At 43.2% G+C, this 23,126-nt stretch overlaps 1 protein-coding gene across 1 annotated transcript in view; it reads right to left on the bottom strand.

The window, feature by feature from the left end:
• The window catches only part of Aak1 (AP2 associated kinase 1), a 161,277-nt gene that overhangs the window by 71,519 nt on the left and 66,632 nt on the right, over positions 1-23,126 (bottom strand). The window contains 2 exon segments of the mRNA XM_059258123.1: positions 1,047-1,155; positions 12,147-12,265. Coding sequence (XP_059114106.1) covers positions 1,047-1,155; positions 12,147-12,265 — 228 coding nt within the window.

Here is a 23,126-nt window from a genome sequence, read left to right on the forward strand (position 1 = left end):
CATGTCTTTCGGAAAAAATGAGACAGCACAACAGATCCAGGGAGCAGGAAAAAGATGGGGCTGTTTCCACTTTGAAGTCTTTAACTCTGGGGGAACTTGGTCTCTCTGGCAACAAAAGACTGGTTACCAATTTTAAATAAAATTATCCAGACCCAAGTCCTCCTACTGCTTGGCATCTAAAATGTCCTATGCAAAAAAGGAATGGTCAAAGAAGAATAAATTGTCAATTTCAAATTTGGTGGCATTCTACAAAATCAGATTAATAGTCAACAAAAGCCAAAACTAACGGTTAATGTCACATTTATAGGATAAGAACAATTTATGGACAATATCTTTAAAGTCAGAAAATGTTAGTGACACTAAGGGCAATTACAAAACAGGGCACCAAACGGTAAGGCAATGGCCCAAACCTATAATGTCAGCTGCTCGGGTGACAAGAGCCAAATCTCCAAACGATGAGTGCATGGGATGTCATCAACTCAACACATTTGTGCTACAGTCTAGATTTCTCAGGACAAATGCATGAAGTTTCAAGTTTTCATCTATTTACAGTTGGAAGCAGCAGCACCTGAATGTAGCTTTACCAGGTATTACAGCCCCAGAGCACAAGAGGGCCACTTTCGCAGACAAAAGGGGTTCTTTCACTCCATCACAGGAGGGGGGTAGTGGTGGGAGTGAAGAAGGGCTAGGGAAGCTGCAGTTTCTGTAAGCTCCATACTGGTTTTTATTATATGTCTTCACTGATTGTTAAGCCCTCATAAAGAACACCTTCTTCCTCATTTTCATGTGGTCTCATTTATATACACAGCCAAACCCTTCTATACCTAATGGAGACAGGGTCTGGAATTATCTGTTGCTTTCAATTCTTTGTACCATAACCCTTGTACTCATGAAAATAACCAAGAACAGCAATGGACTGCATAGCTTGCCCTTCTGTGAAACCAGAGCATTATCTTCAGAGTGCAATGGACAGTAAGTGAAATGATCCCCGTGCCCCTGACCATTAAAGTGCCAGAAACAAGAGCTTCAGTGAAGTCAACACACACCTCTGCAGAAGTCCATGAGAATGAGAACTTCCCATACGTCGCCACTGCTTACATTGTTGATACTAGAATCAATGTAGCCCACAATGTTCTTGTGCCCTGATAGGTCCCTCTGTGAACAAGAGTGGAGAAGTACATTGTCAGTTATAGATATAGTAGGGGCAGAATTAGTCAGTTGGTTCCACTAGCACAAACAATTTAAATACATAGAGACAACACTAACAGCATGGGAAGGGGAGAGTGACAGTCAAGAACAAGTTTCTGGTGGTCTTTGAGAAGCCCAGTCATATCTCCAAGAGCAATTCCACTGTCCTGCTGGACCACAGCGATCTCCAGAGCCTAGGCTCTAGAATGAACCTCACAGAGAACACCCACTTGCTCACTGCATTAGTGCTCCATCTGACTCAGAAGAAGGACTCCTATAACATCCAGAAATCTTCAGAGGATGAAAACTACAACAACTACTGAAATGGGTAAAATTCTAAGACCGAAAAAGAAATCTATGTTTCTCCTGTTTACTTGGGGCAAAAGTAAATTCAGCTTGAATTTTTATTTTCTTTCTCTTTTTTGTATGTGTGGGAGGACAGGGGTGAAGAAAGATTTACTACCTGCGGCATTTAACAGAGTTCTTTCCAAAGCAGTGTCTTCCCTGAACAAAGGAATGGCAAGGGCTTTAGCTGGCTAGCCTGCATGAAGTCAGAAAGGAAAGCGGGCACATTTCTGAACATGCTCTAACTTGACTTTGAAAAGAAAAACTGCCTTGCAAAATTTGAAGAGACTACAATAGCATCTAGTCCAGACCCAGCATTTTGCTCATAATTAAGCCTTTCCAGATGGCCAACTGAGATAGAAGATGCAGCATCAGCTGAAGTGCTTATCAGCTCTCAGGGCTGATGCTCATGGATTTTCATCCCTCCAATAGGTACTTACTGAGCACTACCCAGGCACTGGAAATCACCTCATGCCTTGGGCCATAGAGCAGATATCTATGGTGATGATGCTAAAACACTTGGTCCACACAGCGGAAGTCTATGATGATGACTCTGAAACCCAAGATCTTTAAAAACTAAGTTGAGCAAAGAAAACATGAGGAAACTGGACATTGTGATTTTTATACAAATGCAAGGCAAAATTAGGATTTGTAAATTAACTGTAATACATTATTTTACTTTTGTTTTAAAGGCTTAAGGGAGGGTGTAGAAAAGAAAAGGTTCTATGAGTCTGTGTGTTTGACTCAAGCTTAGGCTCTGGAGTGGTCCAGTACGACGGTGGAACTGCTCCTGTAGATCTGGCTGGGCTTCTCCAAGTCCAGGGAAAAGCTGTTCCTGACTACCCTAAGTGTAGATTCCAATGCTCAAAATCACAAAGTTAGCACAGGAAGAAGCCTCAAGGTATCAGGCAAACATTTGCATCCCCAGCATCAATGGTAACACGCACTCTCTTTCTGCGTAGTGGGTTAGAAAGCACTGCTGACAGAACAGCAGCCCCACGAGAAACAGACAATGGTAGGAAGGTGCCCACGGGAAACTTCTGGAGACTGATGTGAGAAGAATTTTGGAGAAGAGATGGGATGGGATAAGAGCAGATTGAGTTGAGCAGTGTCCATGTACTACTCTCGGAACATCTGTGTTTAAGGAAAAGGCTGCCTCAAAGGAAGAATTGCCAGGAATTGTGAAAACCACACTGGAGAATGAAAGCGGTAAGATACAGAAGACAAGGAAAGCTGGTGGAACCATACTACAGGTCAGAGGGATGGGGTTAGGATTACTGCTAAGGGGCGGATCACAGAGTGATTGATTTTCCTGCAAAGGGGGGCTGGGCAGAGCTGTTTGCTACACATTGCACAAAAAAGAAAAGGGGAATTCAAGTAGGTTCAGAGCTATGGTTTTGCTTTTGGTATAGAACAAAGTCATCTTCAAAATAGGATGAGAAAGAAACTTGATGAGGCAAAAGCTTCAAGGAACCTGCCTTGGGTCACAGATCCAAGATAGAGAGGTCAAAAAACGGTCTCCAGAGCTCAAGCTTTATAACACAGAAAGCATTCAGACCCTATCCTTCCCTCTACTTATTGTGGACCTTTCTAGAACTCATTTCTATTTACACAGTCCAAAAAGTAGGAAGAACTGCAAAGAAACTTCTTTTTAAAGTTATGTGTATATGTCTACACGTGGGTGCGTACATGTGAGCACGCATGCCCGAGAGTCTGGAAGACTCTCTTAATAGAAGGAAGGCCATTCTAATACCTGAGATAAGTTTGTATTTTGGAAAGGGATGCTTGGTGTGGCTTTGTTTTCCACTTCCTTTCCCCTCTTCATAACTCTACATCTCTTTTCTAACTCTTCTAGGCAAGCAAGCACATCTCTAGTCTGTGGTGAAAGAAACTGTGGGCTGGCCCTTGGTTCTAGGAGACCTTGCTGAGCTTCTGCTACCTAAGAAGTCCAAGATACTTTTCTTCCTACACCAACATTTATTCTCCCCTACCACACTGCTTAGATTTTATTGTCAACCTGATACAAACTAGAGTTACCCAGGAAGAAGGAACCTCAACTGAAGAACTGCTTCCATCAGGTTGGACTGCGGGCATATCTGTGGGGCATTTTCTTGATTAGTTGATGTAGGGGACAGCCCACTGTGGGCAGTACCACTCCTAGACAGATAGGCCTGAGCTGTATAAGAGAGCTAGCTAAATGTAAGCTTGGGAGCAAGTCAGTAAGTAGCAGTCCTCCATGGTCTCTGCTTCAGTTCCTACCCCCAGGTTCCTGCTCTGGCTTCTCTATGTACTGTGACCTGAAAACGTAAGATGAAATAAGTCCCTTATCCCTCAAGCTGCTTTTGGTCGGTGTTCTATCAGAGCAAAAGAAAATCAAACTAGGACACGTTTTAACTCAGTTAGTCTTGTACTTAATGAATAAACCTTTAAAAATGTCACCTACACTCCTACTCTGTAGCACTGCACCTCAGATTTGAATAGGACTATGATCACTGAGGGATCACACTGTAAAGCAGATTCTGACCTGGTAACCCTGGACAGGACCAGCTGTGTGCAATAGTGCACCTACCTTAGCAAAGTCCTATAGAAGCAATCCAAGTGTGGTTAGTCCACAGATGCTGGCTGCTCAGTAGACTGCAGCCAGTCCACAAGGAAATAAAGAGCAAGTTCATCAGTCAACAAGCCAGCTTCCACCCTAATGAGCTTTTAACCTTCGAAGGAGCAGCTCACTGATTCACCTTCTGGAACAAGTGCTGTGATGGTCTGTATGTCAAATGTGTTGCTGATTGGTCAATAAATAAATCACTGATTGGCCAGTGGCCAGGCAGGAAGTATTGGCGGGACTAACAGAGAGGAGAATTGAGAGAACAGGAAGCTGGGTGAGGGAGACACTGCCAGCTGCCACGATGAGAAACAGCATGTGAAGATCCTGGTAAGCCACGAGCTACTTGGCAAGGTATAGATTAATGGAAATGGATTAATTTAAAATATAAGAACAGTTAGCAAGAAGCCTGCCACGGCCATACAGTTTGTAACCAATATAAGTCTCTGTGTTTACTTGGTTGGGTCTGAGCGGCTGTGGGACTGGCAGGTGAGAGAGATTTGCCCTGATCTTGGGCCAGGCAGGAAAACTATAACAACAAACAAGACCCCTTTGGCGGCAACTGGACATTTACATCAACTACTTCTTATGTGGTGCCAAGACAACTCAATCAAGTAAGAACGGTTTCTTCAAAAGGCGGTAATGGGACATTCTTCTTTCTTTCTTTCTTTCTTTCTTTCTTTCTTTCTTTCTTTCTTTCTTTCTTTCTTTGTTTTTTCGAGACAGGGTTTCTCTGTGCAGTTTTGGTGCTGTCCTGGATCTCACTCTGTAGACCATGCTGGCCTCGAACTCACAGAGATGCACCTGGCTCTGCCTCCTAGTGCTGGGATTAAAGGCATGCCTTTTGAGGCCACTCTGGCTGCCTCTTCATTTATAGCTGTGTTGCTTTGCTGTGGTATTTGTTTGCTGTTTTGAATAGGCATGCCCCCAGAAGATGAATAAAGTACTGCAGGTCTAGTCTGATTCATGGAGTAAACCAGCACTGCCACCTCTGCAATGTCATCAAGAGAGCCGAAAACGACTTGCTCTGTATTTTGTCGGCCACATCACTCTACGTATGTATACATTCATATTGCACTAACTGACCTTTGAAACACCTACGTCTTTTTCTACTCACACTGCTTCTAATCTTTGCCTTCACTGAACCATGCTCGTAAAACTGGTTAAAATGAACTAAAAGTCCACATATATGATCTCACTCTTTTGAGTCAATCCATTGTTTCAGTTGTAAAAATTGTTCAGTCATCCAAGGCAGTTGTTATATCTTCCAATGGAAACAAAAAGACAAGCATGTCTCCTGCTACTTTAAATAAGTTACTTGTTAAATTTAGAATAACATAAACTTAACGGTAACCACAAAAACTCCAGTACCACATTTACTAAGAGTACTCTTACAAAGGGACTAGTGTTGCCATTTTCATCCACATTAAGGTATTTTAGGACAGCTAACTTAACTTGCTTTCTCGTCTGCTTACTCCTCTTGGGTGGGTGTACAATGACTTCTTCCACAGCATCATGAGGGACATTGTAATCCCTTCAAAATGCATGTACCTTCCAGCTGCTTTTGCTGACCACGAGGAATTCTTTCCCCTAGAGTTCTCCTACATGAGAGTTAACATCTTGATGGAGGTTCTACCACATATGACAAGTCATGTTGGTGTTTTAAAATGTATAAAAGACTAAAGTCAACCTTATATTTAGTAACAAATGACTGAATGCTTTCCTACTAAGATTCGGAACAAAGCAAAGATAAATGTGTCATTCTTGTTTTTTTTTGTTTTTTTGTTTGTTTGTTTGTTTGTTTGTTTGAGACAGAGTTTCTCTGTGTAGCTTTGCGCCTTTCCTGGAACTCACTTGGTAGCCCAGGCAGGCCTCGAACTCACAGAGATCCGCCTGGCTCTGCCTCCCAAGTGCTGGGATTAAAGGCGTGCGCCACCACCACCCGGCAAATGTGTCATTCTTTTTTTTTTTTTTTTTTTTAATTTTTATTTTGCAATACAATTAAGTTCTACATACAGGCACAGATTCCCTTGTTCTCCCCCCTCACGCCCCCCTCACCTTCCCCCCAGCCCGCCTCCCATTCCAATCTCCTCCAGGGCAAAGCCTTCCCCACAGACTGAGATCAACCTGGTGGACTCAGTCCAGGTAGGTCCAGTCCCCTCCTCCCAGGCCGAGCCAAGCGACCCTGCATAGGCCCCAGGTTTCAAACAGCCGACTCATGCAATGAGCACAGGACCCAGTGCCAGTGCCTGGATGCCTCCCAAACAGATCAGGCCAATCAACTGTCTCACCCACTCAGAGGGCCTGATCCAGTTGGTGACCCCTCAGCCATTGGTTCATATTTCATGTGTTTCCGTTTGTTTGGCTATTTGTCTCTGTGCTTTATCCGACCTTGGTCTCAACAATTCTCTCTCATATAAACCCTCCTCATTCTCGCTAATTGGACTCCCAGAGATCCACCTGGGGCCTAGTCATGATCTCTGCATCCAGATCCCTCAGTAGTTGGATGAGGTTTCTAGCACGACAATTAGGGAAATGTGTCATTCTTATTCAACATGGTATTATAAGTTCCAGCCATTGTAATAACGCTATAAAGGGGGAAAATTACAGGCAAGAAAGCCATCCCTCATTGCAAGTTTGGTGAACTGATAGGACATATTATAAAAATTCACTATTTCTAAATACTAGCACTAAACCTATGGATTTAAAAACAAAATCTGAAATATAGTATCGGAGGCTGTAATTTGGAGGTATAATATGCAGGGTAAGGCCTAGAACTAGAGAAGAAGATATATAAAATGATTTAAAATCACTAAACACAAATTAAAAATCTTTGCCATATGTCTAAGAGCATTTATAAGTTTGTGTACAAGAAGTACATGATGGTAGTAAAAGACAGCACAGATGTAAGTGAATGGGGATGCAGACCATGTTCATCTATTAGAAGATCACAAACAGAAAAGATGTCAGTTCTCCCAAAATAGAAATACAGGTTTAATGTACCTCCCATCAAAATTCCACATTATTCCAAAATGTACACAAAAGGTGATGTGTTGTGGTTTGCACGTAAAATGTCCCCACAGGCTTTAGCTCCCAGCTGGAGGTGCTGCTCTGTAAAGCTGTGGGGCACTGCTAGAGAAAGCAGGTCACTAGGGATGGGCCTTGAGTATTTAGAACTGGCCCCACTTCCTGTCTCCCTTTGCTTCCTGCCTGCACACACAATGCGACCAGCTGCCTCATACTCCTACCACCATGCCTTCCCTTCCACGCCCACTGTAACTGCTCTTAACCCGTGAGCCAAATCCTGCCTTAAGCTGCTTTTACTGGGCATTTTGCCACACTGATGAGAAAAAAAAATTAATACACTATGTGGACTAGAATATTTTAAAACATTCTGGGGAAATGTGAGAGAATAATATTTGATGGCTGGAAGTAGTAGCATACACCTATAATACCAGAACTGGGTGGATGGAGGTAGACAGATCAGAAATTCAAGGCCAGCCTTGGCTACAAAGTTTAAGATAACCCAAGGCTACAGCGAGCAACTCTGTCTCAAACAAACAGATTTGCTATCGAGCTACAGAAACAAGATGCATACAGTGTCTAAGAGGACAGACAAAGTCCAGTAATGGCCCCTACAATTTAAGTTCCTGTGGGCAGTGAGGGTGGGAGATGTCAAACCCAGGGCCTTGTATATAGAAACAAATATGTTACCACTAAGCTACAATTCCACTTCAAGTGACATTTAGCAACCAGCAGAACAGGGAATACCTTTTCAGAACTGATACTCAAACAATTTGCCATCCATAAGCAAAGAGCAGAACATCAACAAGTCTCACAGCTTATATAATGGTTCACTGTCTTTAAATATAAAGTGTAAAACTGTAAAATTTTAGAGAAAAAAATCAGAAAAAGTCTTCGGAATTGAGAGCTAAACAAAAACTTATTCGATTTGACCCCAAAAGTGCAATCCATAAGAGGAAGGTGTTGAGGACCACCTCCACAGAAGTGGAGGTGAAGCAGGAAGGGTGAGAGGCTGACCAGAAGTGAAGCTAAGGGGAAGGAGCTGAGGGAATTCCACAAGAACAAGCTGGTTCCAGGAACACCAGCAGGAGTCCATCACCAGCTTGGGGTCCGTCAGGTCAGGAACCCTGGACATCTCCTCAGAGTGTTACAGCAGACAAATGCTACATTTGCACATTTAAAACATGACTGGCATAATGGAGGGAAGTCGGGGATCCCATTGCTGAAAGACACACAGAACACTGAGAGCAGAGGAGGAACAGTACAAGTCCTGGTGAGAACGGCTGTGGGAAAGCAGCAATGCTTGCAGCCCAGCAGCAGACTCGGGAGGAGCAGTTCCCTCCCACAGCAATGTGAGCACCAACACTACCACAGCCAACCTACTGCCCAAACTGATGGAGATTCCAGTGAATTCAGGTTGAGAGTAAAGCTAATGCTGAGGGGTGGGCTGTAAAACAGAAGAGCTAAATCCTTGTTTCCAAAAGGAACAACGCCTGCAATGAAGTAAAAACCAAGAACTAGCATGGTTTGGGAAGTACACTCAAGGAATCAGCAACCATGATGACCTCGAGGACCCTGAGATGGCACAGGAGAATGGTGTAGGGCTGTTTGATATTTTCTTGTTACCTAGCTGACTTAGCTTTGAAAAAATAAAAACTAAATTAAAAACAAAAACAAACCGTCACAGTAAACGCATCCCTGGACCAAAACTGATCCCATACAACTAAACTCCTAATCAGACCCATTGTGAGTTTTCAGGCCTGTGCTTCTTGGTTTCTCTACTAGCAAAAGCAAGCTTTTCTGTTTCCAAATGAATGGGAGAAAATGAAAGAACGAGATTGCTTTTCTAACAGAAGTAAAACAATGGGAAGGGCATTCTGGACAGAAGAAACAGCAGCAGCAGAGACAGGAACTAAAGTGTGGACAGTTGAGCAATCATGGAGCAAGCAATCGGGGAGGGATGAAAAGGGAAGGAGAAGAAGCTGGCGGTGGGGGAGGGGGGAGGAGATGAAGGAGAAGGAGGAGGGGTGGGAGCATAAGAAATATCCAGGAACCTCCTATGTAGAGGAGACAGGGCAAGCCTTAGGCCCACTGCAGACGGATCCGTGTGGTCTGGAGCCTTGGTTCGACGGTATTAGGTCATTTCTAAATACTTTGACTTTAGGCTCTCACCACACCTAACTTTTATTTTTGCTCTTTACCAAGGCTTTAAAATCTGGAGCCTAAGCCGGGCAGTGGTGGCGCACGCCTTTAATCCCAGCACTCGGGAGGCAGAGCCAGGTGGATCTCTGTGAGTTCAAGGCCAGCCTGGACTACCAAGTGAGTTCCAGGAAAGGTGCAAAGCTACATAGAGAAACCCTGTCTCGAGAAAAGAAAAAAAAAAAAAAAAAAAAAAATCTGGAGCCTAAAGGAGTCACCTCCAGGTGAACATCTGGATCTACCTCTGCAGCCATGCATTTCACTCTTTTATTGAACTGTTTGCTACATGTTAAGTGGTATGTCAAACTATTAAGTTTCTGATTTTAAATAACTCACATTGTGATGGCAGAACTGCCTAAAAAACGTAACAGGTAAAGCAATATAATTAGTATAAACAAAAACTGTGGAAATACCAAAAATAACAAGGTACATATGTAGAGGTTTTTATTATGCACAATGTCAAACAGAAGCAAAAACAACCAATAACAACTAACAAGCAAGAAGTTGTCACTTTGCTCTGATTATCAAACCCTGGTCAATCTTTCTTTTAAATCCAGTTACTGTTTTCACAGTAATGCTCCATTTCATCATAAACATGTTAGCATATACTTCTGATACAGACTCTTTAATAATGATAGAAATGTAACTCTACACAAATTGGTATGTTTTTTAGAGATTTGCTTTATTTTTAATTATGTGTCTCTGTGTCTCTACGTGCACGTGCATGTAGGCACTCTGAGAGGCCAGAGGCATTGGATTCTCTGGAGCTAGAATAACAAAGGTAGTTATGATGTGGGTGCTGAGATCCAACCTGGATCCTCTAGAAGAACAGTACATGCTCTTAAGTGCCGAGCCATCTCTCCTTAGTAAGTTTCTTTGTTTTTTAAATTAATATATAATTTACAAAATAAAAACATACAGATCTTAATGTGTTTGAGTTCTGACAGTTATATATTTCTTTGTAAGCACTACACAAAACACCACACTTCCATAACCCAGACAGTTCCAATAATACATTTCGTGGCCCATTTCCCAACCTAAATAATTATTTTCTGACTTCTAATGCCACAATGAATTCTGCCTATTCATGAACTTCTATAAATGGATTCACAAAGCATTATGAAGTATTGACATTGTGGCCAAAGCACAGGCAGTGCTCCAGCTGGAAAAAACTGTAAAAATCAAAAGTTGGGTCAGGACATATTCACAGGATGCAGAAGGACTCAGAGGGCTGGTGATCAGAACAAGGGGCTAGCAACTGCGGGAAGGCACAAAGAGAGAAATGCTCCCTACAGAGGTAGGCTTTCCAGATTATATGCTTTCCCAAGGGCCCAAACTATGTTCCTGAGTTAAACTAGTCAGTTCTCCCAATAAGCTCCTTTTCCCTCAATCTCCAATTGAGGGTGATCAAGGCGTATACGCTCTGGTTATTGGTTCTACCTTGTGCAAGAGCTTGCCGCCAGCTCAAGGAAGGATGTCATCCCTGCCCTGTCATTTTCCTAGGGCAACATAATATACCTGTCTTAAGAAACAGCCACAGCCGGGCGGTGGTGGCGCACGCCTTTAATCCCAGCACTCGGGAGGCAGAGCCAGGCGGATCTCTGTGAGTTCGAGGCCAGCCTGGGCTACCAAGTGAGTTCCAGGAGAGGCGCAAAGCTACACAGAGAAACCCTATCTCGAAAAACTAAAAAAAAAAAAAAAAAAAAAGAAACAGCCACAGTAGGTAAGTCATGGGCCTGAGGGTAAAATCCACTACTATTATTTTGCTAAATTGACACAGCAATAAAACTGGCTCCTAATGACTTATTGCTAAACTCACAGATCAGTGCATTGCTCAACCCTCATCAGAGAAACTTCTTGCAGTAGACAGCGATTAACACTGAGACTCACAATTGGTCAATGTGCAAAGAATAAGAAGAGACTTTGGGGTACTCAGCCCTAATGGGATGCCTGTACCACACCTCTTCCCTTAAGGTTTGGGACAGAGAATTTCTAAGAGCCAGACTTCAAGGACAGGAAGTTCCCCAACAGGGCAGATGCACACAGGAACTCGTATCAGTTACAGCATTATGCACAAGACCTACAAAAACTCAAGCCAGATAAAATCCCAGCATGACGGAGGGGAGGCAGGCATGAAGCCACCCCTAGTGGAGGAGGCAGGCATGAAGGCACCCCTAGTGAAGGAGGCAGGCATGAAGCCACCCCTAGTGGAGGAGCTATTAGTATTTGATTATCACTGGAAGAGGAAAAGTCAGAGGCTTCAGTGGTGTGACACCTGGTATATCAACCACACTTCAGGGCAGGCTCCGCACCTAGGAGCAGTCCGACAACACAAAACTGGGCTCAGTGGGTTTTAAGAGAGAACATAAGAAGTCAAGTAAGTAGAGAGGTGGGAGAGGATCTGGAAAGAGCTGAGGCAAGGAGATGAATATGATCAAAACATATTGTATGAAATTCTCAAGAAATTAATGAAAACACTATTTTTAAAATATGTAAGGTTTAAGCTGGGTGGTGGTGGTGTACACCTTTAATCCCAGCACTTGGGAGGCAGAGGCAGGCAGATCTCTGTGAGTTTGAGGCCAGCCTGGGCTACAGAGTGAGTTCCAGGACATCCAGGACTATACAGAGAAACCCTGTCTCAAAAAAAAAAAAAAAAAAAAAAAAGAAGAAATACATACATACATACATATATATATATATATATACACACACACACATACACACACACACACACACATATGTTGTTTAAATAAAGAAGAAGAAGCAGTCATAATCCACAAACTCTTACCATGATCTGAATTTCCCTCTTGCACACCTGGAGGTCATGCTCATTGTTGACAAACATACGTTTCAAGGCACATTTCACCCCATTGCTTGTTCTCACCAGAAAGACAAGAGCAAATCCACCTGTGAGAAGAACACACAGAGAAACTCTTTTGAGTAATTTGCAAAGTCAGTCAGGAACTCAGGCTGCTGTTGTTACCTCACATGGAACTGATACCACTATCAGCCAGTCTTCAAAGCAGAGTGGTCTAAAGAGCATTCTTACACTCTTGGAACTTACAGCCAGAGTCAGAAAAGTCCTGCACATCTAACCCAGAATCAAGGACAAACAGCAGCTATCTTCCAAAGAAATTACTAGATTTTTTTTTTTAATTAAGCCCAGTACTTTCTTTCTTATCAGAGAGGCTAGAAAATTTAGTGCTTTTAGTGCTTGTTAACATAAATAGTTGTCACTTTATTTCAGGAATCTACTTTTCCTTCCTTCTTCCCCTCCTCACTCCACCTCCGGTTCAAGTGTTTATAGGAGACCCTGAACACGCCTGCACCTGTCATTACATGTGCTGTTGAGATATAAGACCCAGTGTGCGTGAGCTGCTCTACAGTGGGACATCAGGACTCACTCACTGATCAACACTCTCCTTTAGACAGCTCACAACTCATTAACAGACATTTAAGTAATTTTAACTGGTATTCTCAAATGTGCTAAATTAGTTCATTTTTCGAGTACCACATAATCTCAGAACTCCTAACTCCCACCTAACTCCCAAAGCACTGCCTGCCTTGAGGGTCAGATAGACAGGAGTGGCAAAGCAGTCCCAGGTCAAAGTCTTGGAAGAAACAGCAGTTCCATGGAACACAAAGCCCAACCACCTGCCTTGTATACCTTTATCACTTAGCTCATCAATCCTGTGTAGCGAAACCACCACTAAGCTATTCTTTGCACAGAGTTGGCACATATTGGATAGAAGTGAACACAGAGGAAGAGATCAGTATGAGAACTTAAGTTGAGGTTGTAATATAGTACTGAGCTAGCAGCCATTTGTAAAGTTGATAGAAACCAAACCGAAAAGCAGCCAATAGAGAGATCTTAGGCCTCTGAGAATCAGGACTCAGGATTGATTCACTGGTACCGTTTTAACTTCCCTAAGGCTCAGTGACACTTCAGTGCCTGTCTGCTGATGTTCTTAGCACTTACTAGCTTTATAGTAACTATTCAAGCTAACCTGGGTAGGAATCTATTCCTTGCAACCACTAAAGCCTAATTGTTCCTTATTTTCACAAAATACATGCATCACTCTGTAAAAATATGTTATTAGACTCAAATGTTTCCAAACCTACATTGTGATCATGATTTATCAGAGATTGCAGGTCTCTCTATTGACTGTCACTACATTCTTCAATATTAGATAAACACTGAAACTTCCCATGGAATCTACAATACCAACCACTATGTTATTTTTATCCAAAACATGGTTTTTATTTTCTTGCAATACATTAAACTATTTCATCATCAATTTTAAATATAGATTTTTCTTTAGTACTTACTTTTTGTTTGTTTGTTTTTCAAGACAAGGTTTCTCTGTGTAGTCCTGGCTGTCCTGGAACTTGATTTGTAGACCAAACTAGCCTCAAACTCACAGAGATACACTTGCTTCTGCTTACCAAGTTGCTGGGATTAAAGGCATGCACCACCACACTCGACTGAGTACTTACTTTTTTAAAAAAGAACACCCAGCATCAAAAATGTAAGTCTTCTCTCTCTTCCTCTTCATTGCCATTTCTTCCTAAATTACTTTTGTTTTCTGAGACAGGGTCTCATGTGGCCTTGGCTGGACTTGAACTGACTCTCCCTTTTCCTCCCTGGTAAGTACCAGGATCATTAAATGTGTAGCATCATACCCAACCTACAAATCCTAAATTCCAAGATGCATCTTTTAGGATATATAATTTTTAAGAGATGCAACAAAAATTAAATGCAAGAAATATGTATCGGATCTTGTCTAGTAGTGCATATACATACTGTAGCACCATTTAACTTTTCTCCCTCCCCCCAAAAAATTATTGAAACCATGATGTATCTTGCACTTTATTAGAATTGGACAAAGTAGTTCCACATATTTCAAACCCTCCATTTATATTCGTGATTGTTTTATATATAGACCAAGAGGATATTTACTTTGCCAGATATTTTGAATACTTCATAATTTCATTTGGCTCTAGCCTGGGCACAGTATCATCATAAAAAGCATTAAGTTCCAAGCAATCTGTTTTATGAGTAAAGAAACTAAGAGAGGCTTTAGGAGTCTCACAGCCAGCTGTGGGCAGAACCTGGAGTGGTGTCATCCTCCTGACTGTCCAAAAACTGGTTCCTTCCACTTCACAAAAAATACAATACCTCTTCATATAACTGCTGAATTAAATAAGCAAATGAGTATTTCTTTCACTGGAAATAAGTAACCCTTCATTTCACTAACAGCCAAAGACCAGAAATGACAGCCCTGGATCCACAAAGTTTAAAAATAAAAAAAAAAATTACTTGCAAATATACACATTAGCTCGTAAACTGTTCATCGAAGTTCTTGCCTTTCTTGCCTGAAGAGCTGATGAATGTTCCCCTTCCCAAAAATTTGTATGTGGCATATTTTAAAGGCATTTTAATTCGTGGTACCTAGTATCACTGAAGGACAAGCTACTTCTTTTTGAAGCAAGTCATGCTGCTGCAATTTGAGATAACAGCCACCAGATGGGAGCAGTGGTGCAGAAGATGACCTCTCCAGCCAGGGCTGAAGACAACTTGGCAAGCAAGTTCGGATTTGCTAGGCCTACAATTACGATGAAGCTTAAAGCAAAGCAACCGATCACTACACTCAACATAGTCAGAACCACACTACTCAGCATCTATGACCATAAAAGGCCCATCTGTGAGTGGGAAGGCTTTAACCACAAGATCGAAATCGAAACCTAGTAAGATTTGTCATCCTAAAGATGTCAGCTATGACCAATGCACAGTGGACCAAATGGAGATGTAAACTATTACGTAAGAGAAGAGGGAGCAGGAGCACCTTAGCTACTTCTCTAGCACAGGCTCCACTGCCCTCACATCTCTATAGGCAAAGAAGGAAGAGGGCTGACAGCACTGTTCCAGCACAGCCCATTTCCCGCATGAATCAGGATCCCAAGTCTCAGTCTCTAGACAGAAGTAAGGAAATCCATGTGGCCTGTGCTGCTATCAAGTTTATTGGCATTTACACTTCACAAAGGGAAAGGGGCTCCATCTCTGAGGTAAAGCAGTTGAGGAAGGCAGGGTAATTTTCATACAGACACACTTGGCCTCTTAAGAAGGTGGGTTTTTTTTTTTAATCTATAAAAAGAAACATATGTTCTTCTGTTTTCCCTAAAATATATAGCACTCTGGTCTTTCTAACTTGGTTTCTTTATAAGGTATATTAATTGTACAGAAGAATGAGTTTCACTACGACTCATTTTTTTTTTTTTTTGGTTTTTTCGAGACAGTGTTTCTCTGTGTAGCTTTGCGCCTTTCCTGGAACTCGCTTTGGAGACCAGGCTGGCCTCGAACTCACAGAGATCCGCCTGGCTCTGCCTCCCAAGTGCTGGGATTAAAGGTGTGCGCCACCACCGCCCGGCCTGACTACGACTCATTTATACAACATATTCTTCTTTCATACCTCTCAATATTGTACCTTTCTTTTTTTTTTTTTTTTTTTTTTTTTGGTTTTTCGAGACAGTGTTTCTCTGTGTAGCTTTGCGCCTTTCCTGGAACTCACTTGGTAGCCCAGGCTGGCCTCGAACTCACAGAGATCCGCCTGGCTCTGCCTCCCGAGTGCTGGGATTAAAGGCGTGCGCCACCACCGCCCGGCCAATATTGTACCTTTCTTGTCTTTAATTTGTTGTTGTTTTGTTGAGGCAGGCCACTCACTCTAGTCTAGGCTGACCTAGAACTCACTCTGTAGCCAGGGTAGGCTTCAAAGTCATAGTAATCCTCCTGCCTCTGCCTCCTGTGTTCAGGAATTATATATGTGAAATATCATACCCAGCTTTGTTTTTTTTTAAATTTATTTATTTATTATATATATAGTATTCTGTCTGTATATATACCTGCAGGATAGAAGAGGGTGCCAGATCTTATTACAGATGGTTGTGAGCCACCATGCGGTTGCTGGGATTGAACTCAGCACCTCTGGAAGAACAGTCATTGTTCTTAACCGCTGAGCCATCTCTCCAGCCCCCAGCTTTGGTTTTTAATTTTTGATGGGAACAGAAATTACTACTTGCAATTCCCTGTGAGTTAGTACTGCATCTGAGTGGTTGATGCCCCTGGAGCATCACACCTTAGAACAAGGCTTAACACACAGTGAGAAATCAATAATGAATTAGCTTCTCTCAATTATTACAACAGAGAACAGAAAAGGCAACAAAGTGTATAGAGACTATGGGAAGCAGAGTACAAATGGCTGTGAAGGCACAGCTATCACACACATGCAGATAGCTGTTATCATGCAGAAATATGGAATTGATTCTATCAGCAATATCCACTGTGTGTGTGTGTGTGTGTGTGTGTGTGTGTGTGTGTGTGTGTGTGTTTATGGAGGTGCATGTGTGTGCAGGTGTGTATACATGTGTATGTGAAAACCAGAAGCCAATCTTGGAGCTGCCTACCTTGTTTTAGGAGACAGGGTCTCTCACTGGTCTTCAGGTTGCCAATAGGCTAAGTCTGGCCATGGTGCTCCAGAAATCTTCAATCTTTGCTTCCCTAGTGCTGGGATTACAAGCACACCCTACCATGCCCAGATTTTTATGTGGGAGCTGGGGATTTAACTCAGATCCTCGTGTTTACACAGCAAGCACTTTACCCCTGGTTCCAATCAGCAATGTTCATTTCTAAAGGTAAGATAAAGGGCCAGAGAGATGGCTCAGCTGATAAAGGTGCCTGCAGCCAAGCCTGACCAAATGAGTTCAACCCTTGTCACCTACAAAGAGGAAGGAGAAAACTGATTCCTACAAGTTGTCCTCTGACCTCCACATGCTCCCCCAAAATGAATGACTGAATGAATGAATAAGTGTGAAGCAGGGAAAAAAACTAAAATGGAAACCCAAAATTTATTTGAAAACACTAGACTTAAGCACAAGCAATAAATCACATTTTGTATTAATGCTGAGCAACCCAACACTATCGAAACTCAACACTACTGACTCTGAGCTTCCAGTCCTCTCCTCTGCCCTACTCTACAGCCTTCATCTTACTGATGTGCAGAGACAGGAATTAACACAGTAAATGGTCCTTCAAAGATACATGCAAGCAAACTCCAATGTATGAGCACGCATTGGTTCACATGTTCTTGCCAAAAAAGGAGTTCATGGATAACCCCCACACTCAGCATCTGCATGTGGCTATTCGCTCTACATGAAATAGATGAAGAATGATTAAGTTCCTTATTCAAGAACACAGAGAATATTAGCAAGAATTCCACAAGACCCTTCCCCTTTCTGTAGTTTTCTTCTTAAACCAATTGTACATACACTACCTGAACTCACTTTATGCACTCCTAGAACCATGACAACAGTGGCTCCATCACTGCAGACTGCTCTTCTACCTCACACCCTGCAACTGGAGCTCTATTTCTATCTCTGTACAGTAGTTTAGCTTGCCCTAAACAGAATCACACAGTATCAACTCTTTTATCTGACTTTTTCCACACAGTGTATTTCCAGATTCACTTTCATTGTTACAGCTATCAGTTTGGCGCTTGTTTTTTTCAACTATTCCACCCTATGGGTGCCCAGAGTTTATCTACTCACCATGGAATGACATGTAATGTCTCTAGCTTTTGGCTATTACAAATAAACATCTGCACAGAAGAAAGGCCTTTTTCATGGACAAAGGTAGCCATTTCTGGGTCACATGACAAGCTTAACTGCCCTAATGGTCCCTCACAGTGACTATTAGCCATATGGAAGTTCTAATTCCATGTCCTTACCAGCATATGGTTACAGGTCTTTTCACTGTAGCCATTCATTTTCATGTGTCCTCATCTGACTGTGATTTTAATTTGCATGTCCTAATGTATCCTGCATCACTGAAAGTCCTAGGATGAGCTGCTTTCCCAATGCTTTCCTGAACAAGGCTTTAATCAGCATAGACTCAAGGATTAATCAGCATTAATCAAAAAATATTAATGATACAACTAGGACCTTTACTTCTCAAATACGGAAAGATGTCAGAAGTGTCAATTCTCTGCTGGGAATGAGAATTTGAAATACAGGTATCACTCTGATATAAGCCTTGACAGAGCTGAGAGCCCCACTTCCACATTTGTAAGGTCAGTGAAGTGCACAGGGCATGTATTACAGCCTCCACTTGACTGGGAAGATTATATAACCTTTGTGCAAAATCTCACAGTCCTCATATCAACAGAAGATCACAATCTGCAACAGAAACTTCTCAAAGATAAAGATGAAACCTCCCTGGGACCTCATCATGATATTCAGCATCCACAAATGGTACTGCGGAAGAGCCAAGCAGGACCTCTACTGCCTCCTCAAACACTGAATCATGGAGGAGGGCAGCAGGCCAGGGTATCCCTCTGCAGGAGGCAGGGCATCAGTGACTTCCACTCGGGAAGAAAAAGTGAGCACTGGGCAGGTTAGGTAAGCAGACAAAGAACAAACCCTCCATGCTGGTTATCCAAGCCGAGATGGGTGCAACTGGGCAGACATGAGAAGGATGAGACAAGGAAGCTAGAAGCAGTCCATCCTGATTTTCAATCAGGGCTCTTAAGAGTCACTGCCAAAAAGGTTTTGCTGTTATTTTTATTTATTTATTTATTTTTTTTTTTTTTTTGGTTTTTCGAGACAGGGTTTCTCTGTGTAGCTTTGCGCCTTTCCTGGAACTCACTTGGTAGCCCAGGCTGGCCTCGAACTCACGGAGATCCACCTGGCTCTGCCTCCCGAGTGCTGGGATTAAAGGCGTGCGCCACCACCGCCCGGCCTTGCTGTTATTTTTAATTGGGCCAAAATTCTAGGCACTAAAAATCTGGGATCTGGCACCACCCTGCAGGTAAAGGGAAACCTCACTCCCCAACCTAAGTCCTATCTACAGCTTTGGGAATGGCATCTACCTGTCTGAGATCAGGAAGACTAAAGTCACAGGAACAGGGATTCTAAAGTGAGAAAGAAATGACTCATCCAGCCCATTCTATGCTCTTTGCTCTCCCTGCAAAGATGCCTTCCTTTAAAATAACAGCAAACTCGGTGAGTGTGCTTGGTGGAATGCAGCTTGATTTACCCAAGGAAGAGAAAATAAATATGAAATAGAAGTCTTTGAATGGGTCAGACAGAAAAGGTAGCTGGGGTGGAACTGCCTAAAAAAAGGGCTTATGAAAAGGTAGCCTGGGCCTGTGACTGTTTCTCTGGCCTCCACTTCCTCATCTGCAGACATGAAAACCATGTTCACAGGTTTTTATGCCGAGTTTCTCCAACCCCTCAATTATAGACGGTTCTACAGTGTACAGAGTGGGGGAAATCTGACTTGAAGGGTTAGGCTTTGCACACAGCCTCCTTTTCAGCTTCAAGCAAAGCAGCTCAACCTTTCCCTCTTTACAAGTTCTAGAAAAGATGCTAGGCAAAAAAAAAAAAAAAGGGGAGGGCAGTAAGTTTTACAAAGAGGAGGGAAATTAGCCCTAAGTATCCCACAGTCCCAGTGACATTATTTCACTAAGACACAAGGACCTCTCCGGAAACTCCTGCACCTTGCCCTTCTTCCCTTGCCTACCAGGGGTCTCAATGTATCTAGGTAAGCTCTAGGGAGGAAGCTAAGCCATTCCACTCACCTGTCTCACTCTGTGACCATGAGGCATTCCCTCAGATCTAACAGATTAGGTTCACACACCGGCTCAGGCACTTCTAATCTCCTTGAGGCCATCCTTTACCTGTCAAGGGCAGCTAAGATCTCCCTTGCAGTGTCTGAGACATGGAAGAACAGAGCACCAAGCACACTCAGAAGGCAGTGAAGAACAGAGTTCTCTCCTTGTTCTGCTGCCCCTGAAGCCCTTTTGAACCTATAGGAGACATCATTCATCATGAAGGTATAAATCTGTAGTACCTTCCCAAAATCAAGGCACAAGCCCAGATGTCTAATGGGGCCACAGAGATCCCAGATCTTGCCAGATGACACACTCACTGTCAGGTAGGTCACCTGAGGAGTGGGACCTGTGGCAGAAGAGGAAGTAGCTGCCTGCTTCTGAGGCAACCACTCCTCAAGCTTGAAATGGTTTCCATGAAGCCATAAGGACTAAGGGATGCCAAGTCATCTGATTTCCAAAAGAAGCTGTATTTTTAGGTGATACCTGATTTTTAGATACAGTATTTTAAAAGTGAAAAAAAAAACATCCTAAATCCTAATCAAGTTAGGCTCCAGATTAGGACTGCACTACATACATGGCCCTGCTTCCATCTTTCTAAGAGTGTATGAGGTAAGGAAGCTGTTCATTCCAGCTTCCACCTGACCACCCATAGTGGCAGAGTCCTCTAGGCAACACACTTCAATGTTCTGTCCACAGTGTTTTTGAGCCCCCACAAGGATGACCAAGATGCTAACAAACACCATCCCCACTTGACTCACACTGAAGACAACTTTGCCAGAAGTTTCAGAAGGAGTGACAATTTTTAAAGCTCTAGAACAGATGGCAAGAGCACAGCAAAGCTTGCACAGGAGAAAAGGTCGGCATGACGCTTGTGTTGGAACTGACTGCAGTGGAGATTTGGGGCTTACTTTCCTAACGTCAGTCGCTCTCATCTCAGACTGAAGTCATCATGTGCCAGTTCCGTCTGGGGGACCAGATCAAAGCAGTCTTTTCCCCAGGCAGAAAGAACACCCAGATGGGGATACTTGAGGTAGTCAACTCCCTCTCCCCAGCAGGGCTGTGGGCACAGGACCAGAAACTGGCAATACTGTCAGTGGTTCAGAAACATCCACCAATCCCAACCATGTCACAGCCCAGGAGAAACATGGGATCACTGGCAACAGCCTCTCCCTCTAGCTCTCTAGCATCTCTAGCTCAGGGAGCTCTCTTTGGAATTTGGAAAGAATGTCCCTCCAAACCCCACCTCTACAAAAGGTACCTGCATGTTTGGAACAAAGGGGGAAGAACTGAAGAAATCAAGAGAGCTCTGTGTGAGGAACCAGAGCACACTGGCCTGGCTTGCCAGCAGCTAAGTATAATGGACAGGGGGCTTTCCTCCTGTAACTGGCCACGCCTTCCCAGCACTGTTGTCATGAAATTGCTACCTGGAAAATGTAAAAAGAAGTGGTGAGAAGACACTGGTTGAGTCGTATTCTCTGTTCACTGAAATCCACAGCTGCTTCCCATGGGCAGAAGAACCATGTTCTAGTCTCCTTACTGCAGCTAGGTGATCTGGAAGCAGCTAATTCCATTCATCGATCTGAAACTCCTCATTTGCTTCTCAGCCTTCCTAGAACAAGCACTGCCCACTGCCTGTGGCCTGCAAGGTTCAAACAGATGTCCTCTCCCTCACTTTCTGGAGACACTACAGCCTTCCGACCCTTACTCACACACCCCTATCCCAGCAAGAGCCTTCCTGCTTCCTTGGTGCTGTGCCCTTGGCATATGCTTCTCTCTGGGCACGACCAGCTCCTACTTATCATTCTAAGTTTCTGGAAGCTCCTTCCTTGGCTAAGCCTTCTCTGGTTGTCCTGTCACCAGTCACTTGGTATGTCCAGCATCCTTTATTTTTCTTTTGAGACAAAAGTGTAATTAAATGCTTCAGTGGATGATTCTCAGTCCGATCCCTTCTTCCCCTGTATACTATAAACTGCCAAGGGCAGAGATAATGATTGATTCACTGTGGCATCCCTGTCACCCAGCCCTGTGTCTGCCATATAGCAAGTGCTCATGTGCTTTGTTACGGAACTTGTCTTCTTAACCCTATAAAGGCATCCAAACCAAAACAAAGATACCAACAAAGTTATCTACCTCATCCTAGGCTTCCAGTCTCTCAGAATCTAGAATTCAGTAGAAGGGCCAAACTTAAGAATGACTTCTTGCCAGGTGGTGGCACACATCTTTAATCCCAACACTCAGGAAGCAGAGGCAGCAGCAGATCACTGAGTTCGAGGCCAGCCTGGCCTACAAAGTGAGTTACAGGATAGTCATGGCAACACGGAGAAACCCTGTGTAGAATGCCTTCTTTGTGGGAAGATGAGACAGTTTCCCAAAGGGGAAAACACTTCTCTGCCCACCCTGGCACCTAAGGACAGCATGAGACAAGGGCCACCTGCATCCTCCTTGCTCAAGCAGTGTGCTGACAGTGCAGCTCACAGAAACAGTAACACACAGTCATCCTGCCAATAAATGATCCCTTCCTGCAAAAACAAACAAACAAAAATGAAAATCGACTTCACTTAAGGAAAATAAATCATCATCTCCATGCTCAGTCAGTCCCACAGCATCCTCAGCTGGAGGAGAAAGGAACCACTCCATTGGCAATCTCCTAGGAAGTAACTGGTGTGCCAAATGGGCAGCTAAAGGAGCCATGTCCACCACTAAAAGGCAAATCTCCAAGCTCTGGCTCCACCATGACCTTGTGAACATGACTGGTTCACATTCTCCTCAGAGCTGTGCAAAGATAAAATCTGTCTGGCATTCTTTCTGCTGCAACTGTTCATTCTAGAACATGCCAGCTTAATAACTTACTTAAAGCTTTCTTAGCTTGCTACATTTGCTACTGCTCCAGAAAGAGTGTCTTCCAGTGTGTTGATTTGGTCCAGTGGCCAGGTGATGGGACATGCAATGGCATCAAAGGTATGTGATGTAGAGTCCTTGAGTTCTTTTGGTTTTATTACAACTGGTCTCCTCTTGCAGGTCATCCTGCTCTGCCCAGCACTCCTAGTTCCGGGAGATGAGCTGTCCTCCTGGAAGGCACTGACATTCTTAGTCTCTAGCTATTC

This window comes from Peromyscus eremicus, chromosome 3 (genome assembly GCF_949786415.1).
Source record: "Peromyscus eremicus chromosome 3, PerEre_H2_v1, whole genome shotgun sequence".
NCBI classification, from domain to species: domain Eukaryota; kingdom Metazoa; phylum Chordata; class Mammalia; order Rodentia; family Cricetidae; genus Peromyscus; species Peromyscus eremicus.